The 13,837-nt window shown below is 35.3% G+C and overlaps 1 protein-coding gene across 4 annotated transcripts in view; it reads left to right on the forward strand.

Moving 5' to 3' along the window:
• Positions 1-6,658, forward strand: part of GCFC2 (GC-rich sequence DNA-binding factor 2) — a 40,436-nt gene extending 33,778 nt beyond the window's left edge. Inside the window, exons 15-17 of one of the 4 annotated variants that reach the window (XM_010333407.3) lie at positions 1,125-1,271; positions 5,008-5,132; positions 6,312-6,658. In XM_010333407.3, coding sequence (XP_010331709.2) covers positions 1,125-1,271; positions 5,008-5,132; positions 6,312-6,429 — 390 coding nt within the window. In that variant the 3' untranslated portion in view covers positions 6,430-6,658. Of the gene's footprint in view, positions 1-1,124; positions 1,272-5,007; positions 5,133-6,311 lie in introns of those variants that run through there. The other 3 variants (XM_074397758.1, XM_074397767.1, XM_039478528.2) reach the window with 3 other exon arrangements.
• Positions 6,659-13,837: the final 7,179 nt, after the last annotated feature.

The raw sequence follows: 13,837 nt of genomic DNA on the forward strand, positions 1-13,837 counted from the left end.
CAGGTAGTGGACTCCCAAATCTCCAGCTCAGATCTGTCTCCTGAAATTCAGAATTACATGCGTCTGAATTTCAGGAGACAGATCTGAGCTGGAGATTTGGGAGTCCGCTACCTATAGGCAATATTTGGAGCCATGGTCATGACTGACAAGCTCTAAGGAGACTGAATGCAGCATGAGAAGTAGGCTAAGGACAGAACTTTGGGAAATACAGAGGAGAACATGGAGGCTTCAGGGAAACTGTAGAATCAGTTATGAGCCTAAGGATGATCACAGGAAAATGGCCTCAAGGAAGCTAAATGAAAGATTTTCAAGAATGAAGAAAAGAGTGTTAAATGCCACCAAAGAGAATTAAGAGAAAGACTGAAAATGTTTCCTGGATTTGACAATTAGAAGGACATAGGTGACCTCAGCAAGAGCGTTTTAATAATATGAATTAATATTTGTCATGGGTTGAATAGGGGAAAAGGCTTTCTGGGAGGAGGGAACAATATCAACAATAGATAAAATGTGAAAAAATAATGACATTTTAGTAAAACTAATAAATACAGTACTGGAAAGAAAGTAGACAACACCATAAAATTCACAGAAAGATCTGAAATTAGTAGAGGGAAAGGGCAACCAGTATTTATTTTATAAGACTTTGTTATGGTTACTTAATCCACATTATCTTCAAACTCACAGGTGATTATTAATCTTTATGTATCAGAGCAGTGAAACTCTCAGCACTGATTGCCTTCTCAAGGTCACATGTTGGTAATGTTGTCCCCAGTTTTGACAGTAGTTCTTTATGAATCATGTGGTTCTGTGGTCTTAAACTCGATGGCCCCTGGCTCTGAGAGAAAATGGATTGGGAAGAAGGATTATTTATCTGGAAAGGCTCTAGTGAAGTTACTTGAGACTGACTTGGGGATGGTTATCTTAGAAAATGAAAATAAGATGAGGAAATACATGGAGTTTGGAAAGAATCAAGTATTTATTCAGAGATGATCTATTCTAAACTTGACAGTTCCAACAGGGCTAATTGTAGTGAGAATTTAAATTAGACCAACTCCTTAGGTTTGTTAGAGACTATTACAGTTTCTTTTTGGAGAAAAGGTACATGTTTACTTGATGTTTTAATTTAGCTCTTCCGCAATATTCTTCTTTGGAATGGACTTCTTACAGATGACACCTTGCAAGAACTAGGACTGGGGAAGCTGCTAAATCGTTACCTTATTATAGCTCTTCTCAATGCCACACCAGGGCCAGATGTGGTTAAAAAGTGCAACCAGGTAAGTTGTATAGGAACTGATTCTAATTTTATCATTTCTAAAAAAATTAGCTATTAAAATCTATTATTTAGCCAAATAATTAAATGTGTGGTACTCATATAAAAATAGACAAATGAATTTAACAAACTAGAAATCCAGAGCACCTCTTCCGCATTTAAGAAATAGTATACTGGCTCGAAAAGGAAAAATGACGTCATAAATGGTGCTAGATGGCTGGATGTTTATGAAAAGAATGTTAGATCTTCACCTCTAACTATACACCAATAAAAATTTCAGATAAAATTTTTAAAAATATAAAAATGAAACTGTAAAATATACTGAGTGGTAAATGACTGTGTTTGAGAGTGAGGGAGTTCCTTCTAAACTTAAAGACAAAAGGAGAAATTCTGAGAAAAAGTAATAGACTTGACAAAAAATATAAAACTTCAGTGGATCAAAAAACATAAAAAGGGGAAATAAAACATAAAACTGGGGAATATGTGCATCGGGCTCACTATACTATTCTTTCTACTGATGTTTATATTTGAAATTTTCTGTAATAGAAAGGTAAAAAGAAAAGTTAAGAATCTAGGAAATAAAAAGTTATTAGCATGTAACAAAGATTAATATTCACATTAAATAAAAAAGCTTTTTACAAATAAATAATTCAAATGTTCTGATTAAAAATGGCCGAAACACATGCAATAGTCAAGTCACCTAAAAGGATATGTAAAATTAACCTTAAAATATGTGAAAAATAATTAACAGTACTAATCAGAGAAATGAAAATTATTTATAATAAGGATATTTATTTTATGAGTTGTGTTGGCAAACTTTTTTTGCTGTTGTTTTAATTATAATTTCCAATGTTATCATAAACACAGGAAAACAATAAAGCCATCATTTCAGGGGCACCATTCATCTAGAGTATGCAGTGCAATGGTTCTAGAAAAGTCTCCCACACTGGTAGAAGGAAGGTTACAGCTCTTTTGGAGAATATTTTGGCATGATGGATACAAAACTTTTAAGCTTATATTCTTTGGCTTTGCTAAACTAAGTCAAAAATTGGAGCTACACATACAGATTTTAAGTATGAAGAATATTGTTACAGCATTATTATAATAGAAAATAGTTGGAAATACCTAAATATCCCTAAAAACATGGTGGTCTTCTCATAAGATAAAAATGTGAAAGGAAAATAAATCTCCGGACCTGTCTTAGATACTTTTGGGTTCACAAAAGTTACATTTTTGAAGAATTTTTAAGAAAATGGGGAAATGCTTATTTTATAATATGATTTAAACACATAAACACACACACAAAACTGTTCCCAGGTAGAATAGGGTACAGCTTCTTGTTCTCACAATCCAATAGCAAGATGCAGACAGATTGGGAAAGAAGGGAGCTTATTTCTGCCACCAGTTATAGAGAAAAGGTTTTAGTAACCCAACAGACCAACTGAAAGTTACAAGTTTGTTTTTTTATCAGCACTTGTATGCATTCTAAGCTCCATGCTACTTGTGAGAGTGCACCTACAATTGAGAGTGTTGCATTCAGTATATATCTAATCTTTAGGGTCTGGGGTTTGGAAAGCTTTGTCTAGAGTATTGGAAAGTTTTTTAATCTTAAGTGGGCCCTGGTACGCGGAGTATGTGTAAGAACACTTTTATTATTTGATCAGACTTTAAGGTCTGGGAAAACCCAGGCGGGGTCTTAATGGGTTTGTTTTTGCATTCCAGCCAGCCCTTGTACTCAGGCACCAATTTCTCCTGTTCTTTAATGTGTAACTTACACATTCATCAAAATTATAGAAAAGGGTTAGTGGAAACTGATTCTTCTAGTTGCTATTGGAAAGGTAGCCTGCCATAAAACTGTATATCAATTATTAGTCAACCATGATTGTTCTGGCTATAGTTTTTATATCATACAATTTTAAGCATTACATATTAAAATTTTAAATAATCATCCATGTTATGTTGCTCAGGTTTAGTTTAGTCCCCTCTGACCATAGGGTCTATTACGAAGTGGAGAAGAAGAAATATATTTACACAGCATTCTCTCACAGCATATGGTTAGAAAACCAGGCCAAGAAAATAGATTTTTAGTGCTGGGATCACTAATGGAAAAATTAAATGGTTAAATGAGAATTTTATTGAGACTTGTGATACAAAACAAGAGGAAAACAAGTGCAAGTGGCATTGAATTCCAAGCCAGTAAAGGTTGGTTTTAAAACTTTTAAAAAGAGATAGTTTGTATAACAAAACTTGTAGGATCTTCTGCCTTAGGCAGTCAGTGTGTCTGTATTTTTCCTGAATAGTTGAAACAGGCGATTAAGGAAAGTCTTTTTCCTCAACAATGTTTTAAATGCTGACCAAACTTAGAAAGAGCACATTCTAGAACTTTTATTTAGTATGTTATATAATGTATAGGATGCATGTTAATTTTTTCCACAACTCTCTATTTTCTATAAATATTGATCTTGTTGTTACCAACTATAGCATAACCTGTGTGATTGTCTAGGAGTTTCTTTGAACAGTGTGATATTGTGGCAGGTCATGTTTCCATTAGCAAACAACAGTCGGTTTCCACAAACACATTACTATAATTTTTATGAATCCATAAGCTAACATTAAAAAACTGGAGAAACTGGTACCTGAGTACAAGAACTGGAATGCAAAAACCAACCCATTAGGCCCCGCCTGGGTTTTCTCAGACCCTAAAGTCTGATAGAATAATAAAAACATTCTTATACATACACCTCATTCTGTCTTAAGAAACTTTCCAAGACTGGAGAAAGCTTTCCAGACCTTAGTCCCTTTAAAGATTAGACAGAGATTGAATGAAACACTCCCACTTGCAGTTACAATCCCACATACAGCATGGGGCTTTAAATATATACAAGCACTAGAAAAAAGCTTATAACTTTGAGTTGGTCTGGTGAGTTACTCTGACCTCCCTGTAACTGGTTGCAGAAACAAACAGCCTTCTTTCCCCATTGTCTGCATCTTGTTTTTGGACCTCAAGAACAGGCAGCCAGACATTGTTCTCTCAGGAAACAATGAGTTTTTCCTTTCTCCCCTTTTCCCTCCCTTTTTTTCTCGTTTCTGGTATGAGGAAGCTTTTTTTTCTTTTAAAATGTTTCTAACATTCTTTCAAAACTTTAAATCTTAAATTATTCTTGGGATGACATTGATAAAATGTAATTTCTCTTTCCAAAAGAAAAATTGAATGAACCTACATTGATTCATTTTGCCATTTACACTTAAAGCAATGTTGTAAATTGATAGAAGATAACCATAATTAATTTCTTTCATTCTGTATATCTTCCATTTGATTCCTTAACTCTTAATTTATACAGATCATATGCTAGGCTACCCAGTTTCTTTATAAAATAATAGTGAATGTATGTATTTTAGAGTTGTATTGACCAAATATTTTTCATCTAGACATTTCTGGGTTTTAGTTGTAAATTATGTTTTGTACAGATTTCATGACTCACAAATACAAGAGTATAGAATTACTACCACTACTAGGGAATGTTCATAGAGAGTAGTGTATTTTAAGTTCTTAACCATTAAAGAATGAATTTTCAAAACATAGCCTTTGACTCAAAGGGAAATTTTTACAAATTTTTATTTAACCATAAACTACAAAATGGGGAGAATGGTACTCAGCTTGCAGTATCACTATGAGATTATGTTAGCAAGAGTTCTTAGATAACTGTCCTTGTAAACCAGCCATGTGTTTTGATTAACAGGTGGCAGCATGTCTACCAGAAAAGTGGTTTGAAAATTCTGCCATGAGGACATCTATTCCACAGCTAGGAAACTTCATTCAGTTTTTATTGCAATCTGCACATAAATTATCTAGAAGTGAATTCAGGTAATGCATATTTTATTTTCACCTCTGTAAACATTGTTCAAGTATTCTCTATGCTCTTCTGCAATTTTTAGAAAGATTTGTATTTTTACTATAATCTAAAAAATTTGTTGAGACTTTGTGATACTGTAGGGTTAGTAGATATTTTTATGGTGACCTTTGGGATGGCTTATGTATACTCATATTTTAAAACATAAATCTCTCCCATATTAAACACATTCAAAAAACTGTAGCACAGGGGAATATAGAATTAAAACTATAAATCAAAAACCTTCTATTAAGCACTTTTTAAATGTGCTTTTAATTTTCTTGACCATTTTTAAAGACTCAACAGTTGTTAAGTACAGGTCTACAGCTTGGTATTTATCCAGTAGTAGCTAGCTGTCTGTTCTGAATGTTTCATTCACAGCACCAGATGTTCAGGGGCTTAAACACAGTGATATTCCTATTAACTACCTCTTCATAAAAAATTATTAAGCCCAGATTTGGCTGGGCACATTGGCTCACATCTGTAATGTCAGCACTTTGGGAGGCTGAGGTGGGAGGATCACTGGAACCCAGGAGTTTGAGAACAGTCTGGGAAACTGAAACACAGCAAGACCCTGTCTCTAGAACAAAAAATTAAAAAATTAGCCAGGCATGGTGGTACATGCCTGAGTCCCAGATACTGAGGATGCAGAGGTGGGAAGATTGCTTAAGCCTGGGAGGTTGAGGCTGCAATGAGCTCTGATTGTGCCACTGTACTCCAGTCTGGCCAACAGAGCAAGGACCAAGTCCCTTCAAAAAAATAAATAAATAAATAAAACTAAAGGCTCAGATTTGTATTATTTGCTAATGTCATGATGTGTGGATACGCTCCCACCACAGTGTCTCATAAAACCTGATAGCAACACAGCACTACTAAAATTTCTGATGATAGACTTACTCTATGGTCTTGTACTTTTTACAGTAATTCACATTAGAATTTGCCAGAATACATCCACTGATGGTCTATATTTGAACTTTATACTTAATTGGGGATGGCAGCATCTCTCTGTATTTTATGCTACTTTTAGATATTGGCTTAAGGGTAAAGCTTTTGTTTTAGATTAACAACAGATGATTAGGTTCTGATTGACAACTGTTCCCTCATACATTGCATTTTTAAAGGGAGAAATTTGTTTTTGTGTTTTCTTTTTTCAGGGATGAAGTTGAAGAAATAATTCTCATTTTGGTGAAAATAAAAGCTTTGAATCAAGCAGAATCCTTCATAGGAGAGCATCACCTAGACCACCTTAAATCACTAATTAAAGAAGATTGAATAAATTTTATAGGAAAATGCTAAAATTTTAATATAGTTACACTGAATTCCTTTGCTTGAGAAGAAGCTGGTGCCTCTTCTTTATTCCCTGTAGTAGAAGGTAGGATTTGCAAAAAAGTAAGACTCTACCTCTACATTCTCCCCATGCTCTACTTTCTGGCATCATGAAAAGCGCCATGATTCTGTGGTGTTCTAAGAAATTAAATGCAGTGGAGCATTAAGAGGTCAACGTGTTTCTCTTTGATTTTTTTTGGCTGGTCTTTCAATTTTCTTAAAAGGGGAACTGGAGGAACTTTGCCATAGCTTAGGTGAACCATAATAACATCTTTTAATTCTCTTTATTTTAACTATCTTTATTTAAAAATAAATTAATAAGAAAAGCTCAGTTGGAGTAAACTATTTGCAAAGTATAAATGAGTAAGGCATTTGCTGATTATCAGATTGCCCTTTAGAAGTCTGTACCAACACAAGTGTGAGTGAGTGCCAGTGAGTCCCTACCAGCAACAGGTATTACCATTTTTTAAAATGCATTGAAAATTAGATAGGTAAAAAATAATCTTATTTTAATAGTTTATTTTGTTGTGGCTCTGAGAGAGTGAACATACAGGTTTTGGCCATTTGTAATTATTTTTGAAATATCCATCTTTTTCTTGTGGACTTTAAGACCTTTATATTTTTAAAGATACTGATCTTTTGCCCATGCTATGTGGCAGTTTTCCTTATTTGCCATTTCTTTTAATTTTGTCTTTTACTTTTTAAGGCAGGGTCTGGCTCTGTCACCAAGGCTGGAGTATAGTGGCACTTTCTCAGCTCACAGCAACCTCTGCCTCCTGGGCTTAAGCAATCCTCCCACCTCAGCCTCTCAAGCAGCTGGAACTACAGGCATGTACCACCATGCCCAGCTGATTTTTACATCTTTTTGTGGAGAAGGTGTTTCAAAACATTGCCCAGGCTGGTCTCAAACTCCTAATTTCAAGCAATCTACCCACCTTGACCTCCCAAAGTGCTGGGATTACAGGCTTGAGCCACCATATTTGGCCTTTCTTTTAATTTTGTTGATGTTTTTTGTTGGATTAAGTCATTACTTGTTAGTAAGTTACTACTTTTTTTTTTGTCATTGGTGGTAGGACTAAAAAGGAAACATATTTTAAATTCTCAGAACATGTGATTCCTTTTTGGATAAAATATTTGTCTAATAAGACTGAGGCAGGATAATTTAATCAAAAGAAATTAAGAAAATTTTCTAAAATGTTTACTAGTAATTTTGCTAAGTCTACTTATTAAGTAACTTAATGGAAACCGTAAATATATTTTGCAAATTATTGCAAAATATATTTAGCAATATATTTTTATTTAGCAATAAAAAAGATAATTGGAAATAATTGATTATATTGTAGGATTTGAATATATAGCCGACTTTTATGTCACCCCCTACCTTCAAAACTGAGTATAATTTATTTTAGGAGTTGAGTGTGTTATGTCTATTGCAGTGAGTACTTGTGATTCACTGAAGAATTTTTAAATGTTTATATTAGTTACACAAATTATACAAGAATAGAATCTCATCTAGAAAATCAAACCATTGTTGAAAAGCAGTTAGCATTTCTGCACAGCTGTTGTCCCCGGAGGTAACTGCTGTTTTCATTTTAATGTTATCTTTTGAGACCTCTTCTCTATTTACAAAAATGTTACGTGTTTTTATGTGTACATAAAGTTTTGGGTTTTTTTTACATAAGTAGCAGATACTTTATTGCATATGAAATTTGTAATTTTTTTCTATTAAAATACATATTTGGAAATTATCATCTGACTTCTGGATTTTTAACTAAAGATATGTTGGATATTTCCTTTATACTTTTAAGTTCAGCAGAGAAACCTTCCTAGCTTTTTGTGGAAGATAAAATATTAAAACTGCTTTCAAAATTACAGATTGACTTAAACTGCTGTAGTAATTTTCAATTAAATTTCATTACATCTGGAGTTTGAACCTCAAGATTTTTATCTGTCATATACTGTAATTCAAAAATTTACCTAAATCTCAATGGAAAATTATTTTTTTTTCTTATTACTAAGAAATGGATGAAATAGAGAGGGGTAACACGACTAGCAAGAACAAAACATTGAGTTGGCAATTCATACCACATCTTAATTCTTTCCCTGGATTTTTTTCAGCTTTTTGTTCACATAAAGAATGTGAAATGTGGCTGGGCACAGTGGTTTATGCCTGTAATCCCAGCACTTTGGGAGGCTGAGGCAGGCAGATCACCTGAGGTCAGGAGTTCATGACCAACCTGACCAACACGGAGAAAGCCCGTCTCTACTACAAATACAAAATTAACTGGGCGTGGTGGTGCACATCTGTAATCCCAGCTACTCAGGAGGCTGAGGCAGGAGAATTGCTTGAACCCCGGAGGCAGAAGTTGCAGTGAGCCAAGATCGTGACATTGCACTCCAGCCTGGACAACAAGAGCGAAACTCCATCTCAAAAAAAAAAAATTATATTTTTACAGAATCAGACAGATGACTTTAAAGAAATTCTTTCATGATGGAAAAACCACCTCAAAACAATCGATTTTTGCATTTCTGAGGTCCTTGACAAAATGGTACTTAGATATGCCTAAGAAATGCCATGTGATACAAATCTGAAAAAGACATCATGAGAAAACAACAGCATGATGTCTTTTTGAACATGGAAATGAAACTCCTTAAAACAGTTAGCAAATCAAATCCAGCAATGTATAAAAAACATGATAATATGTCATGACCAAATACGGTTTATTCCAGGAAAGTAAGGTTGGTTTAACATTAGAAAGTCAACCAGTGTAATCACTGATAAACAGAATAAAGGAGAAAATCCACATCTCGATGACTGTACCAACGAATCATCTCTATTATTACAAAAAAGCGTTTGACAGAATTTAGCACCCCCTGAGACTACAAAAACCTTTCAGCAAAGTAGGTATCTAAATTCCTCAATCTGATAAAGAGCATCTGTGAGAAAAATCTATAGCTAACATCACATATAATGGTGAAATATTAAAGCAAGCATTTCTGCTCTCACCATTTTCTATTCAGTATTGTTCCAGAAGACATAGTCATACAATCAGTTAAGAAAAAAGTAGGCATAAACATTGAAAAGAGTTAAGCTAGTCCTTAGCCCACTAGATGCAGTGGCTCAACCTGTAATCCCAACACTTTCTAAGACTGAACTGGAAGGATCATTTGAGGCCAGGAGTTCAAGATAGCCTTGGCAACAAGATTGTAAACAGTAAGAGAAATTAAATGCCTTGCACAGCATCCAGCACATAGGAGCCTTCTAATGAGGCAGAATAGCCTATCCCTGGAAAAGTGAAAGATACATCATGTAAACATTAAGAGAAATTAAATACCTTGCACAGCATCCAGCACATAGGAGCCTTCTAATGAGGCAGAATAGCCTATCCCTGGAAAAGTGAAAGATACATCATTTTTCTAAACCTTCTAATAGGATAAAATCAAAGTTTTTGATCTTTCTTGAGTTATACAAAAGGCTCAGGGAGTTATTTCTTTTAAGCTTGTAACTTCCCATCACAGCACTACAGGGTAGGTTAGAAAATATATACACTTGAACAACATGGTGGAGTAGGCACATTCAACATCAGAAACACTGAAAAACAAGCAAGGGCTGGGTGTGGTGGCTTACATCTGTACTTGCAGCACTTTGGGAGGCTAAGCTGAGAGGATCACTTGAGGCCAGGAGTTCGAGATCAGCCTAATCAGCATCGTGAGACCCCATCTTTAAAAAATAAAAAAATAATAAAACAAAACCAGGAACAGGCATAGCCAGTTTTGTCAGAACTCTGGAAAACAGTAAAACGTTTATAGCAATGAAGCAAATGCTGAATCAAGAAGAAGCAACTTTAAAATGATGAGAAAGCTTTCTGACATTTCTGCTCGCCCTTACCCCACAAGCTCCCTGGTGTTGCAGCAGTCTTGAAAACAGCAACTACATTCTGTGTTGGACCCTAATTCCCATTTCTAGAGAAAGCAGAGCAGAACTTACAAATTCTTGTTTAAGTCTCCTGTAGCCTGTCTGGGGCTACTTACGGGATTGACAGAGCACTCATCGCTGTTTTACCTAACTTAGAACTCAGGCCAGAAAAAGTAGGCATCGCTTGAAAAAAGTGTAAGGTGAACAAACAACCTGCAAACACCTGGGTCGAAAGACTATAGTCAAGATACCCAAAAACCCATCTATGTTCTGGGAGAAAAGGCTACAAAGAGGAGTTTCTTTGGGAAATTAGAATATTCAACAGCACATACAGGGAGATTTAGAAAACCACCTTAATACACAGCATGCTCAGACGAGACCTGCAAAGACCCTACACTTCTGGGGCTGACTGCTAGGCTCAGTACAAGCCTGGCTAAGTATTGAGGGAAGAGCCCAGCACAGAACCAATCTGCAAAAACTGGAAAGACTGGGAGAGATGTTTGTCAACTAGCTTTAATTCCTTTATTTTAGAAATAAAACATGACATTATCTAGCAATTCCACTCAAGACATATACCCCAAAGAACTTAAAAACAGGCAATCAAATACATACTTGTTATGTCAATATTTACTGCAGCATTATTCACAATAGCAAAAAGGTAGAAATATTCCAATGTTCAACAGAAGATGAATAAACAAAATGTGTATACATACAATGGAATATTAGTTATAAAAACGAATGAAATTCTGATACATGCCACAATACGGGTGAATCTTAAGAACGTTATGCTATGTGAAATCAGACAGACACAAAAGGACAAATGTTGGATGATTCTGCTAATAAGTATCTATAATAGGCAAAGTAATAGAATGTAGATTCAACCAAGCACAGTAGCTCATGCCTATAATCCTAGCACTTTGAGAGGCCAAGGTGGAGGACTGCTTGAGGCCAGGAGCATGGGAAACAGCAAGACCACATCTCTACAAAAAACAAAATCAGCCACATGTGCCTGTAGTCCCAGCTACACAAAGAGGCTGAGGTGGGAGGATTGCTTGAGCCCAAAGTTTTGAGGCTGCGGTGTGCTATGGTCAAACCACTGCACTCCTACCTGGGCGATGGATTGAGACCTTATCTCAAAAATAAAAGGAAAGATTTGAGGTTACCTGGGGCTGGGCGAGATACAGGAGTGAGGTTATTGCTTAACAGTTACAGAATTTCAGTTTGGGGTGATGAGAAAATTTTGGAAATAATAATGTCACAGCACTGTGAAGGTAATTAATGCCTCTCAATTGTATATTTCAAATGTTTACAATGACAAAATATGTTATATATGTCCTACCACAATAAAAAAGCTTTAGACTATGCACATTTAATTTTATTTCTGGGGGAATATTTGCTTTACTTCTGGGGGAAAATTTGTAAGAATTTTAAAGATATTCCTAGAGTAAAAAGCACAATTATTTACATGTTTTTGAGCACCTGTACTTACTTGAGCTGATCATACATTTGCAGAGCTTTACATCCTGAAATAGACCGATCTACCATTCTATCAAGGTTGACGTGTTTATCAAGGCAGTAAAAGAACAGGTTTTAATAGCTATCTTCTAACAAGATAAAGAGAAGAAAAGTATAAGATACAGGCTGTTGTTAATCTTTTATTTTGAGAGGTTCTTTTTAGAGATTATCTCAACAAATAATCTAAACAAATGAAGGATAGGTTATCTATCACTTGTTGACGGTAGTTAGATGACTATATAATCAGTGAAAAAAATGAAGGAAGCAGCTGAAACCTGCTGACAGACCCCCTAGAGTCTAGACAATCTCCCTGGACAGAACCCTCCAAGGAGATTGGAAGCCTCTATTCTAGAAAATATGATCAAACCAAAACGTTTGTGTGGAGGAGGGGACTCCCAAAAAAGCCCATTCAGATAACCCTAAAGACAACCCCTTCCCACAAGTCCAAGGCTTTCCAAGTTTTTCAGTCCTTCATTCAACCATAAGAAGACAGCTAAGGATTACCAGATATCCTGGAAAAGCCTGAAATATAGACAACAATAATAAACACAGAAAGAAATCTGGAGGAAACAGATGTGCAAACTATTTTAAATGAAAAAAATACAAACACTATAATGAATCAGCTTATCTATGAACAAACTCATAGATAAAGGCTTTTTGGTTATGAGAAAAGAAACTTTCACAAAGCAAGAAGGTTTCTTAAGATTTAAAAATAGCAAAGAGTTGGAAGATTGAGCTAAAAGCTAAAAAACAAGAGATTGGGGGCGAGGAGGGAGGTAAGAAAACAGATACCCAGTGCTGGATATCCAACATCCAAATAACAGTTTTGAGAACAAAGCAGCAGAGAATAAATCATCAACCAATGCTAAACGTTTCCCAGATCCGACAGAAATTAGTTACTACCTTGGAAAGATTCACTTAAAGCACAATAAAATGGATATAGACCCACACCAAGGCACATCATCATGAAATTTATATGAGAAACAGAAATCAAAATGGCTTTGGATTTCTCAACACAACAATGGAAATTAAGAAAATGGAGCAACAATATTTTTTAAGTTCTGAAGGAAAATTACTTCCCACCTAAATGTATAAAGTATCAATCAAACATGAAGACATGCAAGGTCTCAAAAACTTCACCTCCACACAAACTTCCTCGTCTAGAAGCTACCAAAGAATGTGATCCAACAAAACAAGTTAGTACTCAATAATGGAATCTAGAAAGCAGCTGAGCGCAGGAAAGAAGTTAGTCCTAAGACAGCTAGGAACCAGAGGGCAGATCTGAAGGTAACTCAATGGACAGGTTGAGAGTTGCCTGCAAGATTTAGGATACTACTGTACTTTTTAACCTGAGCAACAGTATGCCCAGGTCAATATGGACCAAATTTTATGCTTTTCTTTAGCATGTATGATTATATCCTAGCTTTCCAATCTATGCTGCATGGATCAGCAACAACACTCATATCATCCTAAAGGTACTGTTTTGACCTAATCCTAAAACAGAGGTTGATTCATCATGCTGTGGGCATAAAAAAATAGTTTACTTCCTTTAACCACATTTCTGTCACATTCAGTTACCCAGTCCATGCTATAATCTTGCCAAATACCCTGTCGTGAGCCTTCTGTTTAGCAGAACTCACTCATAACCTTAGCTATGAACGTGCTCAAAATTGGCTTTTGTAAACTCTCAGGGGGAGCTGAGCCAGACTGTGGCCCAAAGACTGTAATGTTTTCCTTGAAGCCTTCATGCAATAATAGCAATACTGCCCCTTTATACTGGCTAACAGGTCTTTCAAAATTAAATATATTGTTGAAGAATATATATGTTAGAAGTAAACTAAAAGAAATGCAAGGGAATGATTAACAAGTCAAGATATTTACATTTAAAAAGGAAAGGGATACAATTGCAGACATACAGGAGTC

This window comes from Saimiri boliviensis, chromosome 1 (assembly GCF_048565385.1).
Source record: "Saimiri boliviensis isolate mSaiBol1 chromosome 1, mSaiBol1.pri, whole genome shotgun sequence".
In the NCBI taxonomy this organism is placed as follows: Eukaryota; Metazoa; Chordata; class Mammalia; order Primates; family Cebidae; genus Saimiri; species Saimiri boliviensis.